Source organism: Balaenoptera ricei, chromosome 7 (genome assembly GCF_028023285.1).
Source record: "Balaenoptera ricei isolate mBalRic1 chromosome 7, mBalRic1.hap2, whole genome shotgun sequence".
NCBI classification, from domain to species: domain Eukaryota; kingdom Metazoa; phylum Chordata; class Mammalia; order Artiodactyla; family Balaenopteridae; genus Balaenoptera; species Balaenoptera ricei.
In genome coordinates this window covers 57,280,793-57,300,049 of record NC_082645.1, presented here as the reverse complement: position 1 = coordinate 57,300,049, position 19,257 = coordinate 57,280,793, and the positions used below count along the sequence as shown (strand labels likewise).

At 35.0% G+C, this 19,257-nt stretch overlaps 1 protein-coding gene across 1 annotated transcript; it reads right to left on the bottom strand.

The window, feature by feature from the left end:
- Positions 1-2,732: 2,732 nt before the first annotated feature.
- LOC132368777 (cyclic GMP-AMP synthase-like) lies at positions 2,733-4,408 on the bottom strand. Its single transcript, XM_059927523.1, has 2 exons — positions 4,381-4,408; positions 2,733-3,388 (listed from the first exon to the last, which is right to left on the bottom strand). The coding sequence occupies exons 1-2, from the start codon at positions 4,406-4,408 to the stop codon at positions 2,733-2,735; spliced, it is 684 nt and encodes a 227-aa protein (XP_059783506.1).
- Positions 4,409-19,257: the final 14,849 nt, after the last annotated feature.

The following is a 19,257-nucleotide window of genomic DNA, read 5'->3' as shown; positions in this document are numbered from 1 at the left end:
GGACCTAATGAAACTTCAAAGCTTTTGCACAGCAAAGGAAACCATAAACAAGACGAAAAGACAACCCTCAGAATGGGAGAAAATATTTGCAAATGAATCAACGGACAAAGGATTAATCTCCAAAATATATAAACAGCTCATTCAGCTCAATATCAAAGAAACAAACACCCCAATCCAAAAATGGGCAGAAGACCTAAATAGACATTTCTCCAAAGAAGACATACAGACGGCCACGAAGCACATGAAAAGATGCTCAACATCACTAATTATTAGAGAAATGCAAATCAAAACTACAATGAGGTATCACCTCACTCCTGTTAGAATGGGCATCATCAGAAAATCTACAAACAACAAATGCTGGAGGGGGTGTGGTGAAAAGGGAACCCTCTTGCACTGTTGGTGGGAATGTAAATTGATACAGCCACTATGGAGAACAATATGGAGGTTCCTTAAAAAACTAAAAATAGAATTACCATATGACCCAGCAATCCCACTACTGGGCATATACCCAGAGAAAACCGTAATTCAAAAAGACACATGCACCCGAATGTTCATTGCAGCACTATTTACAATAGCCAGGTCATGGAAGCAACCTAAATGCCCATCAACAGACGAATGGATAAAGAAGATGTGGTACATATATACAATGGAATATTACTCAGCCATAAAAAGGAACGAAATTGAGTCATTTGTTGAGACGTGGATGGATCTAGAGACTGTCATACAGAGTGAAGTAAGTCAGAAAGAGAAAAACAAATATCGTATATTAATGCATGTATGCGGAACCTAGAAAAATGGTACAGATGAGCCAGTTTGCAGGGCAGAAGTTGAGACACAGATGTAGAGAATGGACATATGGACACCAAGGGGGGAAAACTGCGGTGGGGTGGGGATGGTGGTGTGCTGAATTGGGCGATTGGGATTGACATGTATACACTGATGTGTATAAAACTGATGCCTAATAAGAACCTGCAGTATAAAAAAACAAACAAAACAACTAATACTAAACTTTCATTGGGTTATTTGTATGGAAATATGTTAATATAAATGTTTCAGACATTACATGAAAAAAAAAAACAAAAAAACACCCATTTATTATCTCACCATTTCTGTAGGTCAGAAGTCCAGGTATAGCTCAAATGGATCTCTACTTAGCATCTCACTAGGCTGAAATCAAGGGGCCAACCAGGCTACTTTCTCATCTAGGGTTCAGAGTCCTCTTCCAAGCTCATGCAGGTTGTTGGCAAGATTCAGTTCCTTGTGATTGAAGACTGAAACCCCCATTTTCTTTCTGGCTGTCAGTGGTGATTTCTCTCAGATCCCAAAAGCCACCCAAAGACCCTTTATGACCCTCTTACTTCATGGTAGCATTCTTCTTCAGAGCCAGCGGGACAATCCCTGCAGAGAGTTGTTGTTGTTGTTGTTGTTTGTTTGTTTGTCTAAATTTCTATTTATTTATCACACACTGTCCCCAAAACTCTCCTCCAAATGTCCAACTTTTAGCACGTTCAAACACATTAGGTTGTTAAAGATACATAAAATGCACAAGCATAAAGGAGAAGACTGATACATTCAAAATTTAAATTTTAAAACCTTTCTCACTGGGCTTCCCTGGTGGCACAGTGGTTGAGAATCTGCCTGCCGATGCAGGGGACACGGGTTCGAGCCCTGGTCTGGGAAGATCCCACATGCCACGGAGCAACTGGGCCCGTGAGCCACAACTACTGAGCCTGCGCATCTGGAGCCTGTGCTCCGCAACAAGAGAGGCCGCGACAGTGAGAGGCCCGCGCACCGCGATGAAGAGTGGCCCCCGCTCGCCGCAACTAGAGAAAGCCCTCGCACAGAAACGAAGACCCAACACAGCCAAAAATAAATTAATTAATTAATTTAAAAAAAAAAAAAAAGATTAAAAAAAAAAAAAACTTTCTCACTAGAAGACACAAAAATTGGTATAGACAGTCTACACAGAAGTTATTCGTGATATGAGAATGACAACAAAATAAAATGACAATGAGAAAACAATAAAAAAGCCAATAAGAAAATGTGCAAAATATATGAATAGGAAAAAGTTAACAGCAACTGCCTCAAGTTGAATGCTGCCTAAGTGCAGAGGAGAGAGGATGGCATTTTATTCCATACCCTTTTCTTTGAGTTTTGTACCATGTGCATATTGCCTTTTCAGAAATACATATAAAAGCATTACTTAAAATAAAAGAAAGTAAGTTATGTTTTATATTTAGCCATGTGTAGAAAAGTATACTATATTTTCCTATGAAAAATTAAGAATTTCCCGGGACACACAGAACCTATTTTTTCATTTCCTTCTTACCTATCCTAACACATAGGACAGGACATGGCTTCCAAACATATTCGTATGTTAAACAAAACCTACCAGTTCATGGAGGCAAGGACCTTGCCTCCTTCCACACATCTGTGCTATGTGAGAAGTGGTGTTCAGTCAGTGCTTGATGAATTTAATTGAGGTGATATGTATTTTGTCCTTCTTTTCATGCCACTCTGGTAAAGCTTTTATATTTTAAATACTCCTTTGCTTCTTATTCCTTGAATAATCTGTTTCCTAGGATAATCCATCCTTCTATATTGATTAGAGTTTATGAAGAGAAACGGAGAGCTGAATAATCATTTACATTCATTTTAGTCAATCATTGCTGTGACGCATTTCAATGATTATAAAGTCACTCTAATTCTTGATTCTTTTTAAAAATATAATTTCAAAATTCACCAAAAACTGGAAATCCATTGTTTCTTTCATATTCAATTTGCTTTGACAGAAATTCTTTACTTAGCTTGTCAATATGATCTCGAGATAAGAGATCGACTTCAGGAATGAAATAATGCTCAAGTTGTTCTGTCTTGAGGCACTGAAGAAAGTATGTCACACAGTTATCAAAGCAGAGCTCCAAATCCTCGGAGTGCCACTGACTGTCATCTGGGTCCTGGGTACAGACGTGAAAGAAAGCAGTTTTCACATGATAAGAACACAACTTATCCAATTCCTTTCGGTTTCCAAACTTTTCTTTCAGTTGTTTTAAAAGATATTTCATTAGTTTTAAACACTCTTTCCTGCAACATTTCACTCCATCAATTTCACAGCATGTTTTAGATTGTCCGTGATTTTTCAAAATGTCCTTTTCAATGTGAGAGAAGGACAGACGCCACGTTTCCTCTTGGAAACCACTTCCTTCCTTTGCATGCTTGGGTACGAGGTAAAATGGCTGTCGTCTTAAACTGTTCTTAACTTTTGCTCCAAGCCAGTTACTGATGGGCAGGCCTCCCTGGGTGCTAGTAGGCCACCTGCTTTTATATTCCAAAGCCAGGATTATATCCACAGATATTTCTTTAGGTTTTCTAACCAGAAGTGTTACTCCTACAGAGAGTTTTATATAATGTTTTTATAATGTAACAGAGTTTTATATAATGTAACACAATCATGGGAATCACTATCCTGCCCCCTTCCAAGGGGAGAGGATTATACCAAGTTTGTACAGCAGTGGGCAGAAATTTCAGGGACCATCTTAGAATTCTGCCTGATCTAAATATCTTGTGCCAAAAAGTAAGGAAGTTCTGAAAAAATGATGTCAAATGGATAGAACTGCCATCTTGAAAAGGCTTCTTCTCCTTTCATCTTGATCAATTTGAGCAAAATAGATAAATAATAATAGTAATGGGCTAAAATCCATAAAATAAAATAAAATAAAATAAGAACATATGAATTGGTACTGATATATTGTACCTACTGATACATATATACTGAAATATATTATATACATTTATATATATATATATTGCTGTATATGGATATATACATATATATGAATAAATGAATGAATAAATAAATGGAGAACAAAAGAAAGCTCTTTTTTATGGTGGATCCCAGACCCTGTAATAAATGTTAGAAAATTACTATTTGTCAACCATCACAGTAGTATTTGTTTCAGGCAAGAATCACCAATGGATGATAAAATTAGTGGCCAAAAGTACAGTGAGAAACAATTTATTCACAAAGTCTCCTCTACAAGATACAAATTAATGATAAAGGAAAAGGTAGCCACTTTATCTTGGAGGAACCTGGCAGTCATTAGTTAACATCAACAGTAATAGGACAAATTATCATCATGTTCCTCCTGATGTGCTCACTGGGATGGCATGATATCCATTCTTTAGTGTCCTGTCCAAAATGCATAACCTGATCAAATCATGAGAAAACATCAGGCAAACCCAAACTGAGGAACAATTTAAAAAATAACTTACCAATATTCTTCAAAAGTGTCAAAGACAAAGAAAAAGAAAGACTACAGAACTGTTAGAAGCTAAAGGAGACAGAAGAAATATGACAGTTCACACAAAATGTGATCATACCTTGAATCCTGGACCCCCAAAAGGACATTAGTGGAACAATGGAGAATTGTAATAAGGTCTGTAAATTAGATATCATTGTATCAATATTAATTTCCTAATTTTGGTAACTGTACTATAGTTATATAAGAGAATGTTCTTATTTTAAGGAAATATATATTTCAGTATTTAGAGGTCTTAAAAAAGTCAATCGCTATAGGTCACCATATTAACAGAATAAAGGAGAAAAAACATGTTTATATCAACATACACAGGAAAAGTACTTGATAAAATTCAGCACCCATTTATGATAAAACAAAACATGATCAAACAGCAACAAAACCCTCAAACTCTTGGCAGACCAGAATAAAAGGAAACTACCTCAATCTGATGAAAGGTATCTATGAACACTCTACAGTTAACATCATATTTAACGGTGAAATACAAAATACTTTCCCCCTAGGATCAAAGACAAGGCAAAGATATCTGTTCTCACCATTTATATTCAGCATTGTATGGGAGACAAGAAAAACATACAGGACATATGGGTTAAAAGGAAGATATAAGACTGTCTTTACCACAGACAACATGATCGTGTATACAGAAAATCCTAAATACTCTGCCGATAGACTACTAGAGCTAATAAATGAATTTAGCATTGTTGCAGGGCAAAGGTCAATATATAAAAATCAAGTATTTCTATATACTAGCTACAATTTTAAAATTAAAATGAAAAAAATACAATTTACACTAGGATCAAAAACCTATAATACTTGGTATACTCTTTTTTATTTTTGCATTTTATCTTATTTATTTTTTTATACGGCAGGTTCTTATTAGTCATCAATTTTATACACATCAGTGTATACATGTCAATCCCAGTCTCCCAATTCATCACACCCCCACCCCCACCCCCCGCCGCTTTCCCCCCTTGGTGTCCATATGTTGGTTCTCTACATCTGTGTCTCAATTTCTGCCCTGCAAACTGGTTCATCTGTACCATTTTTCTAGGTTCCACATATATGCATTAATATACGATATTTGTTTTTCTCTTTCTGACTTACTTCACTCTGTATGACAGTCTCTAGATCCATCCACGTCTCTACAAATGACCCAATTTAGTTCCTTTTTATGGCTGAGTAATATTCCATTGTATATATGTACCACATCTTCTTTATCCATTCGTCTGTCGATGGGCATTTAAGTTGATTCCATGACCTGGCTATTATAAATAGTGCTGCAATGAACACTGGGGTGCATGTGTCTTTTGGAATTATGATTTTCTCTGGGTATATGCCCAGTAATGGGTTAGCTGGGTCATATGGTAATTCTATTTTTAGGTTTTTAAGGAACCTCCATACTGTTCTCCATAGTGGCTATATCAATTTACATAACCACTAACAGTGCAAGAGGGTACCCTTTTCTCCACACCCTCTCCAGCATTTGTTGTTTGTAGATTTTCTGATGATGCCCATTCTAACTGGTGTGAAGTGGTACCTCACTGTAGTTTTGAATTGCATTTCTCTAATAATTAGTGATGTTGAGCAGCTTTTCCTGTGCTTCTTGGCCATCTGGATGTCTTCTTTGGAGAAATGTCTATTTAGGTCTTCTGCCCATTTTTGGATTGGGGTGTTTGTTTTTTTAATATTGAACTGCATGAGGTGTTTATATATTTTGGAGATTAATCCTCTGTCCGTTAATTCGTTTGCAAATATTTTCTCCCATTCTGAGGGTTATCTTTTCGCCTTGTTTGTAGTTTCCTTTGCTTTGCAAAAGCTTTTAAATTTTATTAGGTCCCATTTGTTTATTTTTGTTTTTATTTCCATTACTCTAGGAGGTGGATCAAAAAACATCTTGCTGTGATTTATGTCAGAGTGTTCTTCCCATGTTTTCCTCTAAGAGTTTTATAGTGTCCAGTCTTATATTTAGATCTCTAATCCATTTTGAGTTTATTTTTGTGTATGGTGTTAGGGAGTGTTCTAATTTCGTTCTTTTACATGTAGCTGTCCAGTTTTCCCAGCACCGCTTATTGAGAGACTGTCTTTTCTCCATTGTATAGCCTTGCCTCCTTTGTCATAGACTAGTTGACCATAGGTGCGTGGGTTTATCTCTGGGCTTTCTGTCCTGTTCCATTGATCGATATTTCTGTTTTTGTGCCAGTACCATATTGTCTTGATTACTGTAGCTTTGTAGTATAGTCTGAAGTCAGGGAGTCTGATTCTTCCAGCTCCGTTTTTTTCCCTCTAGACTGCTTTGGCTATTCGGGGTCTTTTGTGTCTCCATACAAATTTTAAGATGTTTTGTTCTAGTTCTGTAAAAAATGCCATTGGTAATTTGATAGGGATTGCATTGAATCTGTAGATTGCTTTGGGTAGTATACTCATTTTCACAATGTTGATTCTTCCAATCCAAGAACATGATATATCTCTCCATCTGTTGGTATCATCTTTAATTTCTTTCATCAGTGTCTTATAGCTTTCTGCATACAGGTCTTTTGTCTCCCTAGGTAGATTTATTCCTAGGTACTTTATTCTTTTTGTTGCAATCGTAAATGGGAGTGCTTCCTTAATTTCTCTTTCAGATTTTTCATCATTAGTGTATAGGAATGCAAGAGATTTCTGTGCATTAATTTTGTATCCTGCAACTTTACCAAATTCATTGATTAGCTCTAGTAGTTTTCTGGTAGCATCTTTAGGATTCTCTGTGTATAGTATCATGTCATCTGCAAACAGTGACAGTTTTACTTCTTCTTTTCCAATTTCTATTCCTTTTATTTCTTTTTCTTCTCTGATTGCCATGGTTAGGATTTCCAAAACTATGTTGAATAATAGTGGCTAGAGTGGACATCTTTGTCTTGTTCCTGATCTTAGAGGAAATGCTTTCAGTTTTTCACCATTGAGAATGATGTTTGCTGTGGGTTTGTCATATATGGCCTTTATTATGTTGAGGTAGGTTCCCTGTATGCCCACTTTCTGAAGAGTTTTTATCATAAATGGGTGTTGAATTTTGTCAAAAGCTTTTTCTGCATCTATTGAGATGATCATATGGTTTTTATTCTTCAGTTTGTTAATATGGTGTATCACATTGATTGATTTGCACATATTGAAGAATCCTTGCATCCCTGGGATAAATCCCACTTGATCATGGTGTATGATCCTTTTAATGTGTTGTTGGATTCTGTTTGCTGGTATTTTGTTGAGGATTTTTGCATCTATATTCATCAGTGACATTTGTCTGTCATTTTCTTTTTTTTGTAGTATCTTTGTCTGGTTTTGGTATCAGGGTGATGGTGGCCTCATAGAATGAGTTTGGAAGTGTTCCTTCCTCTGCAAATTTTTGGAAGAGTTTGAGAAAGATGGGTGTTAGCTCTTCTCTAAATGTTTGATAGAATTCACCTGTGAAGCTGCCTGTGAAGCCGTGCTCACGTGCTGAGCAGGTCGTCTTGGAAAGAGCTGGGAGCTCACGCACATAACAGAACCTTCTGGACTTGAGAAATTACTGTGATTTTGTGTATAATGGTTTCTTACAAAATTTCACACCTTTACAATTCTTATGCTTTTTAAATAAAAACAAAAAACTAAGAACTCTTTCACATTTCCCCTTAACTGTACTAAAATGGGAAAGTACCTACAAAAGCATATTGCTTTTTCAGATTATAAAGTTATCTTTTCTAATAACTTGGCTATAGTAAATTTTAAGGGAGTTTAGTGGACCTCAGAGCCATACCTTTCCTGATATCTCATCTGTGTATCTGTTTCCAGAAGCTGATTTCACAGGGTTCGGGGCGGGTGGCTGCATTTTTCTGTGCATGGCTGTGTCAGCTCATCTCTGGGATGTTGAGAAACACCAAACTTACAGATGCATCTTCTCTTGTCATAAAGAAATTTGAATTACAAATTTCAACCAGGAAACAAAACACATTTCTTGGTTTTGCTCAGTGTTTATGTATCACCTTACATGTTTTTTTCCTCCAAAACATGATTAAAAGCAACATCTGAATAGAAATTGTTGAATTTTAAGTAACAATTTATTTTAAAAAGTTTAAATTTTACCAGCCTAAAGAAAGTGAGAAATAAACCAATTAAGTGTACTTTAAAAGGCGGGGTGGGTGGGGGGAGTAGCTTTCTTTGATTTGAATAATCAGGAACATTTTGTTTGTTGAACTTTACCATCTGAGCAGTTCTTTCTATGTCCCAGGAAAAGTGCACTAGCTCCACACTGTGATACTTGTCAGGTGACAAATCTCAACGTTTGTCATTTAAATGGAACAATATTTGTATAAAGCCTGAGATGAAAATAGTGATATTAGCTTAAGAACTACAAACTAGAAAGCTTTTCACTGTGAGACACAGTGTACTGCTTCTTGTCATGTATTTTCCAAGTACTTCTGAAGTGCGAAAGAGAGAAAAAACTTGCTAACTTATTTGACTATACAAATACACTTTGATAATTTTTAAAATATTTTCATAAACTTACTTTTGCAAATATAAAATTAGAGAATTTCATTTGTTCTTTGGAGTCTGTTCCATTGTACATCACTACAGACTTTTCACTTTCTAGCACAAACAGTTATCAGAACATGGAGAACTTAGCAATTTGGGGTGATTGGTGTTATAGACCCTGTCAGTAGGTTATGTTAAAGTGGTGATGAGTTCCAACATCTAATGTGATGTGAAGGTTTTTTTTACGTGTAAAACAAATTTTTTCTAATTTAAATACAACAAATGTAAAAAATCAAGTGTGTTTCTTTAGGTTTACTTGATAGAAATTTCTGTAAATTGTATTTTATATTGCAAAGTATTATATCACTCTGCATTAAAACATGGAACTTCATAGCTTTGTTACTTGAAGTAGAATAAACACCTACAGAAAGAAAAAAAAATTCCTGGACTTTTGTTTGTTGGAAGATTTTTAATCACAGTTTCAATTTCATTGCTTGTGATTGGTCTGTTCATATTTTCTATTTCTTCCTGGTCAGTCTTGGAAGGTTACACCTTTCTAAGAATTTTTCCATTTCTTCCAGGTTGTCCATTTTATTGGCATAGAATTGCTGGTAGTAGTCTCTTAGGATGCTTTGTATTTCTGCGGTGTCTGTTGTAACTTCTCCTTTTTCATTTCTAATTTTATTGACTTGAGTCCTCTCCCTCTTTTTCTTGATGAGTCTGGCTAATGGCTTATCAATTTTGTTTATCTTCTCAAAGAACCAGCTTTTAGCTTTATTGATCTTTGCTATTGTTTTCTTTGTTTCTATTTCATTTATTTCTGCTCTGATCGTCATGATTTCTTTCCTTCTGCTAACTTTAGGTTTCGTTTGTTCTTCTTTCTCTAGTTCCTTTAGGTGTAAGGTTAGATTTTTTATTTGAGATTTTTCCTGTTTCTTGAAGTAGGCTTGTATTGCTATAAAGTTCCCTCTTAGAACTGCTTTTGCTGCATCCCATAGGTTTGGGATCATCGTGTTTTCATTGTCATTTGTCTCTAGGTATTTTTTGATTTCCTCTTTGATTTCTTCAGTGATCTCTTGGTTATTTAGTAACGTATTGTTTAACCTCCATGTGTTTGTGTTTCTTACATTTTTTTCCCTGTAATTGATTTCTAATCTCATAGCATTGTGGTCAGAAAAGATGCTTGATATGATTTCAATTTTCTTAAATTTACTGAGGCTTGATTTGTGACCCAAGATGTGATCTATCCTGGAGAATGTTCTGTGCGCACTTGAGAAGAAAGTGTAATCTGCTGTTTTTGGATGGAATGTCCTATAAATATCAATTAAATCTATCCGGTCTATTGTGTCATTTAGAGCTTGTGTTTCCTTATTAATTTTCACTTTGGATGATCTGTCCATTGGTGTAAGTGAGGTGTTAAAGTCCCCCACTATTACTGTGTTACTGTTGATTTCCTCTTTTAGAGCTGTTAGCAGTTGCCTTATGTATTGAGGTGCTTCTATGTTGGGTGCATATATATTTATAATTCTTATTCTTCTTCTTGGATTGATCCCTTGATCATTATGTAGTGTCCTTCCTTGTATCTTGTAACATTCTTTATTTTAAAGTCTATTTTATCTGATATGAGTATTGCTACTCCAGCTTTCTTTTGATTTCTATTTGCATGGAATATCTTTTTCCATCCTCTTACTTTCAGTCTGTATGTATCCCTAGGTCTGAAGTGGGTCTCTTGTAGACAGCATATATATATATTGGTTTTATTTTTGTATCCATTCAGCAAGCCTGTGTCTTTTGGTTGGAGCATTTAATCCATTCATGTTTAAGGTAATTATCGATATGTATGTTCCTATGACCATTTTCTTAATTGCTTTGGGTTTGCTTTTGTAGGTCCTTTTCTTCTCTTGTGTTTCCCATTTAGAGAAGTTCCTTTAGCATTTGTTGTAGAGCTGGTTTGGTGGTGCTGAATTCTCTTAGCTTTTGCTTGTCTGTAAAGCTTTTGATTTCTCCATCAAATCTAAATGAGATCCTTGCTGGGTAGAGTAATCTTGGTTGTAGGTTCTTCCCTTTCATCATTTTAAGTATATCATGCCACTCCCTTCTGGCTTGTAGAGTTTCTGCTGAGAAATCAGCTGTTAACCTTATGGGAGTTCCCTTGTATGTTATTTGTCATTTTTCCCTTGTTGCTTTCAATAATTGTTCTTTGTCTTTAATTTTTGTCAATTTGATTACTATGTGTCTCGGCATGTTTCACCTTGGGTTTATCCTGCCTGGGACTCTCTGTGCTTCCTGGACGTGGGTGGCTATTTCCTGTCCCATGTTAGGGAAGTTTTCGATTATAATCTCTTCAAATATATTCTTGGGTCCTTTCTCTCTCTCTTCTCCTTCTGGGACCCTTATAATGCGAATGTTGTTATGTTTAATGTTGTCCCAGAGGTCTTGTAGGCTGTCTTCATTTCTTCTCATTCTTTTTTCTGTATTCTGTTCTGCGGCAGTGAATTCCACCATTCTGTCTTTCAGGTCACTTATCCGTTCCTCTGCCTCAGTTATTCTGCTATTGATTCCTTCTAGTATAGTTTTCATTTCAGTTATTGTATTGTTCATCTCTGTTTGTTTGTTCTTTAATTCTTCTAGGTGTTTGTTCTTTAATTCTTCTAGGTATTTATTAAACATTTCTTGCATCTTCTCGATCTTTGCCTCCATTCTTTTTCCGAGGTCCTGGATCATCTTCACTATCATTATTCTGAATTCTTTTTCTGGAAGGGTGCCTATCTCCACTTCCTTTAGTTGTTTTTCTGGGGTTTTATCTTGTTCCTTCATCTGGTACATAGCCCTCTGCCTTTTCATCTTGTCTATCTTTCTGTGAATGTGGTTTTTGTTCCACAGGCTACAGGACTGTAGTTCTTCTTGCTTCTGCTGTCTGCCCTCTGGTGGATGAGGCTATCTAAGAGGCCTGTCCTTATAAGGTATCATTTATTGCTTTCAGGGATTAGGCTGATATTTTTTTCTTGGAGTTGAGAGAGGCGGGCATTATTTTGCCTATCACTATAACCACTAACAAAGTTAAAATTTCAGATCACCAAAGGGAGAAAATTAGCATACTAACCCAACCAGGTAAATTCTACTATAAAATGGAAAGGATCCTCAGATTGGATTAAAAACACCTCTAAGTGTAAGCTATTAATGAAAGGCCCAATTCAAACAAACTAGTAAAAAGTTAAAAATGAAAGTTATGCGCAAAAGATAAAGAAAGAAAAAGTGGCATTATTTGTATCAATATAGAACTTAAGACAAAAATCATTAAATGGAACAAAGAATCATTTTATATTTATTAAAAGTAAAATCCACAACAAAAATATATTTAATAACATCTATATGCCAAATGACATACATTTAAAATATATAAACAATTGTCAGATACAAAGTGAAACCACTAATGAGAATATACCTCCATCTGTTTCTAAAGATGAAGTCGACAAAATTAATCTAGGAAATGGAGAAACTGAAAAGCCAGTATAATTACAAAGATGCAGAGAAAATTTTTTGAATCAGCTCTGCCAGAGGTCACTTCAATTTTTCTATATGTATAAGAGAGAGTGACTCAAATGCTCTATATCTGGTAAAGAAACAGCAGCTAAAATGGTGGGTTAATTAGCACAAGTCTGATGAATTCATGTACAGCTTAAGTGAGCAAATTCAATTTCTTACAACAAATACCAGTGTGCTGGCAAAGGTTTTACAACCAGCAGTCCAGGGAGGAAAAAGGGACTCTGTTTTGTACTATTTGTGCATTTCTGTGGTGTAAATACTCCCACCATGGCTGATTTCACACTAACAATGTGAAGTCACTGAAGGTCGAGTTGGGGAGACATACACCCAATTGGATCTCACAAGCCCTACGAGTTGACTCTAGCCTATAACTGATGCACTTAATGACTTAGATAACAAGCACATTTTCCTTTTTAATGAACAAATTTAACAAGCATTCTGGTCACTAAAGTCTCATGGATAAACAGTGCATTCTTGGAGACATAACTAAAACTTTATAGGTAAACAGTTAAGTATCACAAAAATCCACATGCCTTTCCTTATCATCAAACATAAAAATAAGAACTGATAATAACCCTAACAAGAAACAGAGCACATATAGATATAAACTTATGACTCCCCCAGACCATCTCCAATGGTGCTTGTTGTTTACTATTTGTTTGTGGCCCCCTGAATATAAAAAGAATGATTTCAACCTAGCATTTGAATACTTACACCCACAGATTATTCTCTTTTCAAATCTTCTTATCAGATAAGATTGTAACCTAAAGTCTATCACTTTTTATTTTTACACTCACATACACACATATAGAGATTTACACCCTACTGAGTATGTATTTCCCTTGAATATTAATTGTTGGTCCATAGGCAATTTAATAATCACAAATGTGAAAAAACTTAGCGAAGACATGATAAGATTGAACTAAAAATATATAGAGATATATTTATAAATCAATAAACAATTGCTTATTAGTTTTGTTGTAGGCTAATATTGAATAGGGGAAGAAGGGAGGGAAAGAGCCAGATTATTTTATGGGAAGAGAAGAAATTTAGATTCATGTAACAGATGGGAAAATGATGGGTAAAACCGATCACAAGAAAAAAGTTTTAGGTTCATGGTGACTACATAAATGTATTTGTTTTTAGAGCATTTATAAGCAGATAATTATATAATTATGTATTCTTGGACATATTATGTATATGTGGCAATAGAAACAGAATGTACTAAATTAGTGGACTTATGAGAACATGTATTGGTCAATTAGATGTATGAAGACACTGGCAGGACCAGAAGGAGGCAACTGCTTGATTTTAATCCTGCAACCACAAAAAGGAGACACAGTTGTAGTTCATCAAATTGGAACAGAGCGTACAACTATGACAACTATTTAGGCACCATTTCTAATTGCCCCAATGATTTAGTTAAGATTAAGTTTTGATGTGTGGTCTGTAGACTGATAGCAGCAGCATCAACTGAAAATTTCTCAGAAATGCAAATCTTGGACTACACTCCAGACCTAATGAATCAGAATTTCCGGAGGGGATGGGGGCACAGGAATCTGTGTTTTAATAAGCACTCCAGGTGAATTCTAAATGCTAAAAGAAGCATTGTATTAGTAGAAGGTCTTGAACAATGTAACTAAAGCAAGTGTTTTTTTAATCCAGCTTGTTTCCCTGATCCTGGCACTGTCCTTGCATAAAAGGAAACATTAGATGGAGCTGGATACAGACATCAGCATTAGTAAAATTAAAATGGAATGTTTATATATTTAAGAAAACAAGAATAAATCTTCTCCACACTTCCATATATAGCTGTATTTACAAATATGAATATATGTGTATATGAATGTTTCATATTACTATTAACTGGTATTACGCTTGATGTGGAAAAATTAGACGCATTCAATGCAATCAGTTGTTACTATTATTTAATGTAACCAGTGCAATTAATCTCCAAATCAAAATAAATATGATAAATACTGGAAAGAATGGTACAAATTTACCATTATTTATAGATATGAATGCCTTTTTAGAGAAATAAACTTGCTTGAAAGAATCATGGGAATAAACTAACTATAAGTATGCCAGTTTTCCATAGCCTAATGTAGTTAATTAAAGATATTAAACTAAAACCTCAAAGCAGGTTTTTAGAAAAAAATGCAACAGAACTATCCTAATGTTCAACTACGAGCAAAAATAGCTATGAAAATTCTGAAAAAATTGTGATCTTGGTTTTCTATATATTATATGAACAAAGAAGAGAAAGAAATGAAAACATTGTAGTAGTGACACCAGAATAGGAGGGTGAAACAACATAACAAAATGGGAAACATGGAATCAGAGGTATATATGTAAAATAATTTAATATATGATAAAAGGGGCATTTCAAGATAGTGGAGAATGAAGGGTTTAGTCAATAAATGAGGTCCATACCCTTTGAAATATTCATATGCTTTGATCAGAGATATGTATGAATGGGTATCCCAAATATTTATTTATATGTTTTTAGTTCATGGCAAGAGTGGCAATTTATAGTGAGAAAAGGTACAGTTTACTGAATTTATAGCACTTGGATAATTTATTTTACAGGAAATACAGGGCTATTTTGTAGGACTATTTTGTCCTCTCAAACAAAATAGTATTTTCTAGAAAGATTAAAACATTAAAATAGTTAATGGATAGAAATACAAATTAAAATTAAAATGAGATACTTTCTTAAACTTACCAGACGGAAAGTTTGAAATTGCACTATGCTGGTGAAGGTATAGGGGAGACAGAAACTCTTAAGTATTGCTTGTGGGTATATAAATTGGTATAAGCCCTTTAGAGGACTCTTTGGCAATATCCATGAAAATGAAAAATACTCATCCCCTTCAACTCACTGTATCAGTCAGGACTCTCCAGAAAAACAAAACTAATAGGATGTATGTATAAAGAAATTTATTTTTAGGAATTGGTGCACATGACTCGGGGGATGGCAAATCCAAAATACATATGGCAGGCCAGCAGGCTGGAAACCCAGTCAGGAGTTAAATGCTACAGTCACGAGTCAGAATTCCTCCTTTTCTGGAAAACCTCAGTATTTTCTCTTAAGGCCTTCAACTGATTGGATGGGACCCATCCACATTATCAAATATTACATTTAAAGTCAACTGATTGTATTGAATATATGTTAACCACATCTACAAAATATCTTCACAGCAACACCTAGATTACTATTTGATCAAAGAACTGGGTACTATAGCCTGACCAGATGATACATAAAACTAACCATCATACTCACCAATCTCACTTCTAAGTTTACTCTAAAAATATACTTGCACATGTAAAATTTTATACATACACACACATATTTATGGAAAATCTTTGCAGCACTGTTTTATAATAACCAAAGACTAGGAACAACCTAAATGTAAACAGAGGACTGGTTAAGTATTTTGTATATTGAGATGAAATATCTGAAATATTGTTAGGTTAAGAAAACTAGATACCATTTTGTGTGAAAATATCTTTAAAAAGTATTCACACTCATGTGCACTATAATATGCACAGACTGTCTCTGGAAGAATATACAAGAAACTGCATGGTAGGGTAAAGGCCAGGACAAAGACTTCCCGTCTAGTATGGTCTTTGGCACCTTTTGAATTTTGAACTAGACGACTATGGTAATTATTCCTCAAATCAAATACTTAAAAAGCCAACTGGTCATATATCCCTAGAATGGCTAAAATTAAAAAGACTGACAGCACCAAATGCTGGAGAGGATGTGGAGTAGCCGTAATTCTCACACACTGTTGGTGGAAGGAATTGGAAAATGGTAACTTTGGAAAAAGTTATGGTGGTTTCTTATAAAATGAAACATATATCTACCCAACAGTCTAATGATTTCATTCCTTTGTGTTTATCTAAGGGAAATGAAAGCATGTGGCCACAAAAAAAAGACCATTATAGAAGAATGTTCACAACAGCTTTATTCTCAATAGCCAAAAACTAGAAAGAGCCCAGATATTCATCAACAAAAGAACAGCTAAACCTATCATGGTATATTCATATAATGGAATACTAAGTAAGAAAACAGAAGAAACTATTAATACTTGCTATAGATGGAGTGTTTGTGTTCTCCCAAAATTTATATGTTGAAATCTAACCCCCAGTATGATGGTATTTGGAGGTGGGGTCTTTGGGAAGTGGTTATGTCATGAAGGTTGAGTCCCCATGAATGGGATTAGTAGCCTTATAAATGAGACCTCAGAGAGCTTCCTCTCCCCTCCCACCATGTGAAGCCACAGCAAGAAGACAGTCCTCTATGAACCAGGAAGCAAGCTCTCACCAGACACCAAATCTGCCAGTGCCTTGATCTTGGACTGCCCAGCCTCCCGAACTATGAGAAATAAACTTCTGTTGTTTATAACCACCCAATCTACAGTATTTTTGTTACTGTATAGCAGCCCAAGCAAACTGAGAGACTACTCAGAGATGCAACAGTGTGGATAAATTTAAAAGACGTTATGCTATTTGGGGCTTCCCTGGTGGCACAGTGGTTAAGAATCCGCCTGCCAATGCAGGGGACATGGGTTCAAGCCCTCATCCGGGAAGATCCCACATGCTGCGGAGCAACTAAGCCCGTGCGCCACAACTACTGAGCCTGTGCTCTAAAGCCTGCGAGCCACAACTACTGAGCCCACGTGCCTAGAGCCCATGCTCTGCAACAAGAGAAGCCACCGCAGTGAGAAGCCCGCGCACGGCAACAAAGAGTCGTCGCCACTCACCACAACTAGAGAAAGCCTGCGCACAGCAACGAAGACCCAATGCAGCCAAAAAAAAAAAAAAACCATTATGCTATTTGAAAGAAGTTTTAAACAAAACACTACATATGATATCATTCCACTTATATAAAGTTCTAGAACAGGCAAAACTAATCTGTGATAGAAAAAATTAGAACAGTGGTTTCCTCTGGAGAATGAGGGTGAGTGTTGACTAAAAGGAGGATTAAGGAACTTTATGGGGTTGATGGTAATTTTCTACATCTTGATAAGGGCTTGGGTCACATAGGTCAAAGCTTCTAGACTGGCACACTTAAGGCTTGGATATTTTACAGTATATAAATTTTAATTTAAAAATATTCTTAAACAAATCTAGAACTCTAGTTGATATGCATACGTAGTTACTATATAGTAAATATATATTAAATATAATAAATAGTAAATATACTTTTACCTATCAAGGCAGCAAAGTTTGTGTTTATTTTCAATGTAAATATACAGTATTGGCTATGGTTCAGTGAAAGGGGTACTGTTATACATGATTGATGGAAATGTTAAAGTATAAATAATGTTTACTATGTTGTTATTCACAAATCTAAGTAATTGGAATTAATTTTTAAATTGAAAATATTTAAAAGTTAATTATATATATGAGGTAGACTACTTAAGCAAACTATTAAAAATTATAGAATATCAATTATGTGGAAATGTTTGAAAATTTTTATTTCAGACATAAGATGTCTGAAATAAAAATTTTAGTTAAATAGAGAATAACTCAAATTATGTAAAATTTTGTGTCAATATTTAGAATATCAATATTTAGAAATTTTATGAGGCATTGTCTTGCAGTAGAATATCACATACTAATTTTATTCCTTTTTCTGAATTTCAGTGTTTTTCAATTTTTTGACAGTTAATATATTAATTCTGAATAGAAAAAGGTACAATTTATTTATCTATTTATTTATTTAAAGTATAGTTGATTTACAATATTATTTTAGTTTCAGGTGTACAACATAGTGATTCAAAATAATTTTATAGATTATATTCCATTTATAGTTATTATAAAATACTGTCTATATTCCCTGTGCTGTACAATGTATCCTTGTGGCTTATTTACTTTGCACATAGTAGTTCATACCTCTTAAACCCCTACCCTTATCTTGCCACTCCCACCTTCCCTCTCCCTACTGTGATTCTGTTTCTTTTTTTTATATTCACTAGTTCATTTTATTTTTAGATTCCACATATAAGTGATAACATACAATATTTGTCTTTCCCTGTCTGACTTAGTTCAGTAAACATAATACCCTCCAGGTCCATCCATGTTGTTGCAAATGGCAAAATTTCATTCTTTTTAATGGCTGAGTAGTATTCGTGTGTGTGTGTGTGTGTGTGTGTGTGTGTGTGTGTGTGTGTGATCTTCTTTATCCATTCATCTGTTGATGGACACTTAGGTTGCTTCCATATCTTGGCTATTGTAAATAATGCTTCAATGAACATAAGGGTACATATATCTTTTCAAATTAGTGTTTTTGACTTTTTTGGATATATACCTAGAAGTGGAATTGCTGGATCATAGATTTTTGAGGAAACTCCATACTGTTTTTCACAGTGGCTGCACCAATTTACATTCCCACCAACAGTGTATAAGAGTTCCCTTTCCTCCACATCCTCACCAACATTTGTTATTTGTGTTCTTTTTGATGATAGCCATTCTGACAGGTGTGAGGTAATATCTCATTGTGGTTTTGATTTGCATTTCCCTGATGATTGGCAATGTTGAGCATGTTTTCATGTGCCTGTTGGCCATCTGTATGTCTTCTTTGGAGAAATGTCTATTTAGGTGTTTCTGCTTATTTTTTGATTGTGTTGTTTGTTTTTGTTATTGAGTTGTATGAGTTTATATATTTTAAATATTAACCCCTTATTGGTCATATCATTTGCAAAGATTTTCTCCCATTCAGTAGGTTTTCTTTTCATTTTGTTGATGGTTTCCTTTGCTGTGGAAAAGTTTTTAAGTTTGATTAGGTCCCATTTGTTTATTTTTGCTTTTGTTTCCATTGCCTTAGGAGACAGATCCAAAAAAATATTGCTACAATTTAGGTCAAAGAGTGTTCTGCCTGTGTTTTCTTATAGGAGTTTTATGG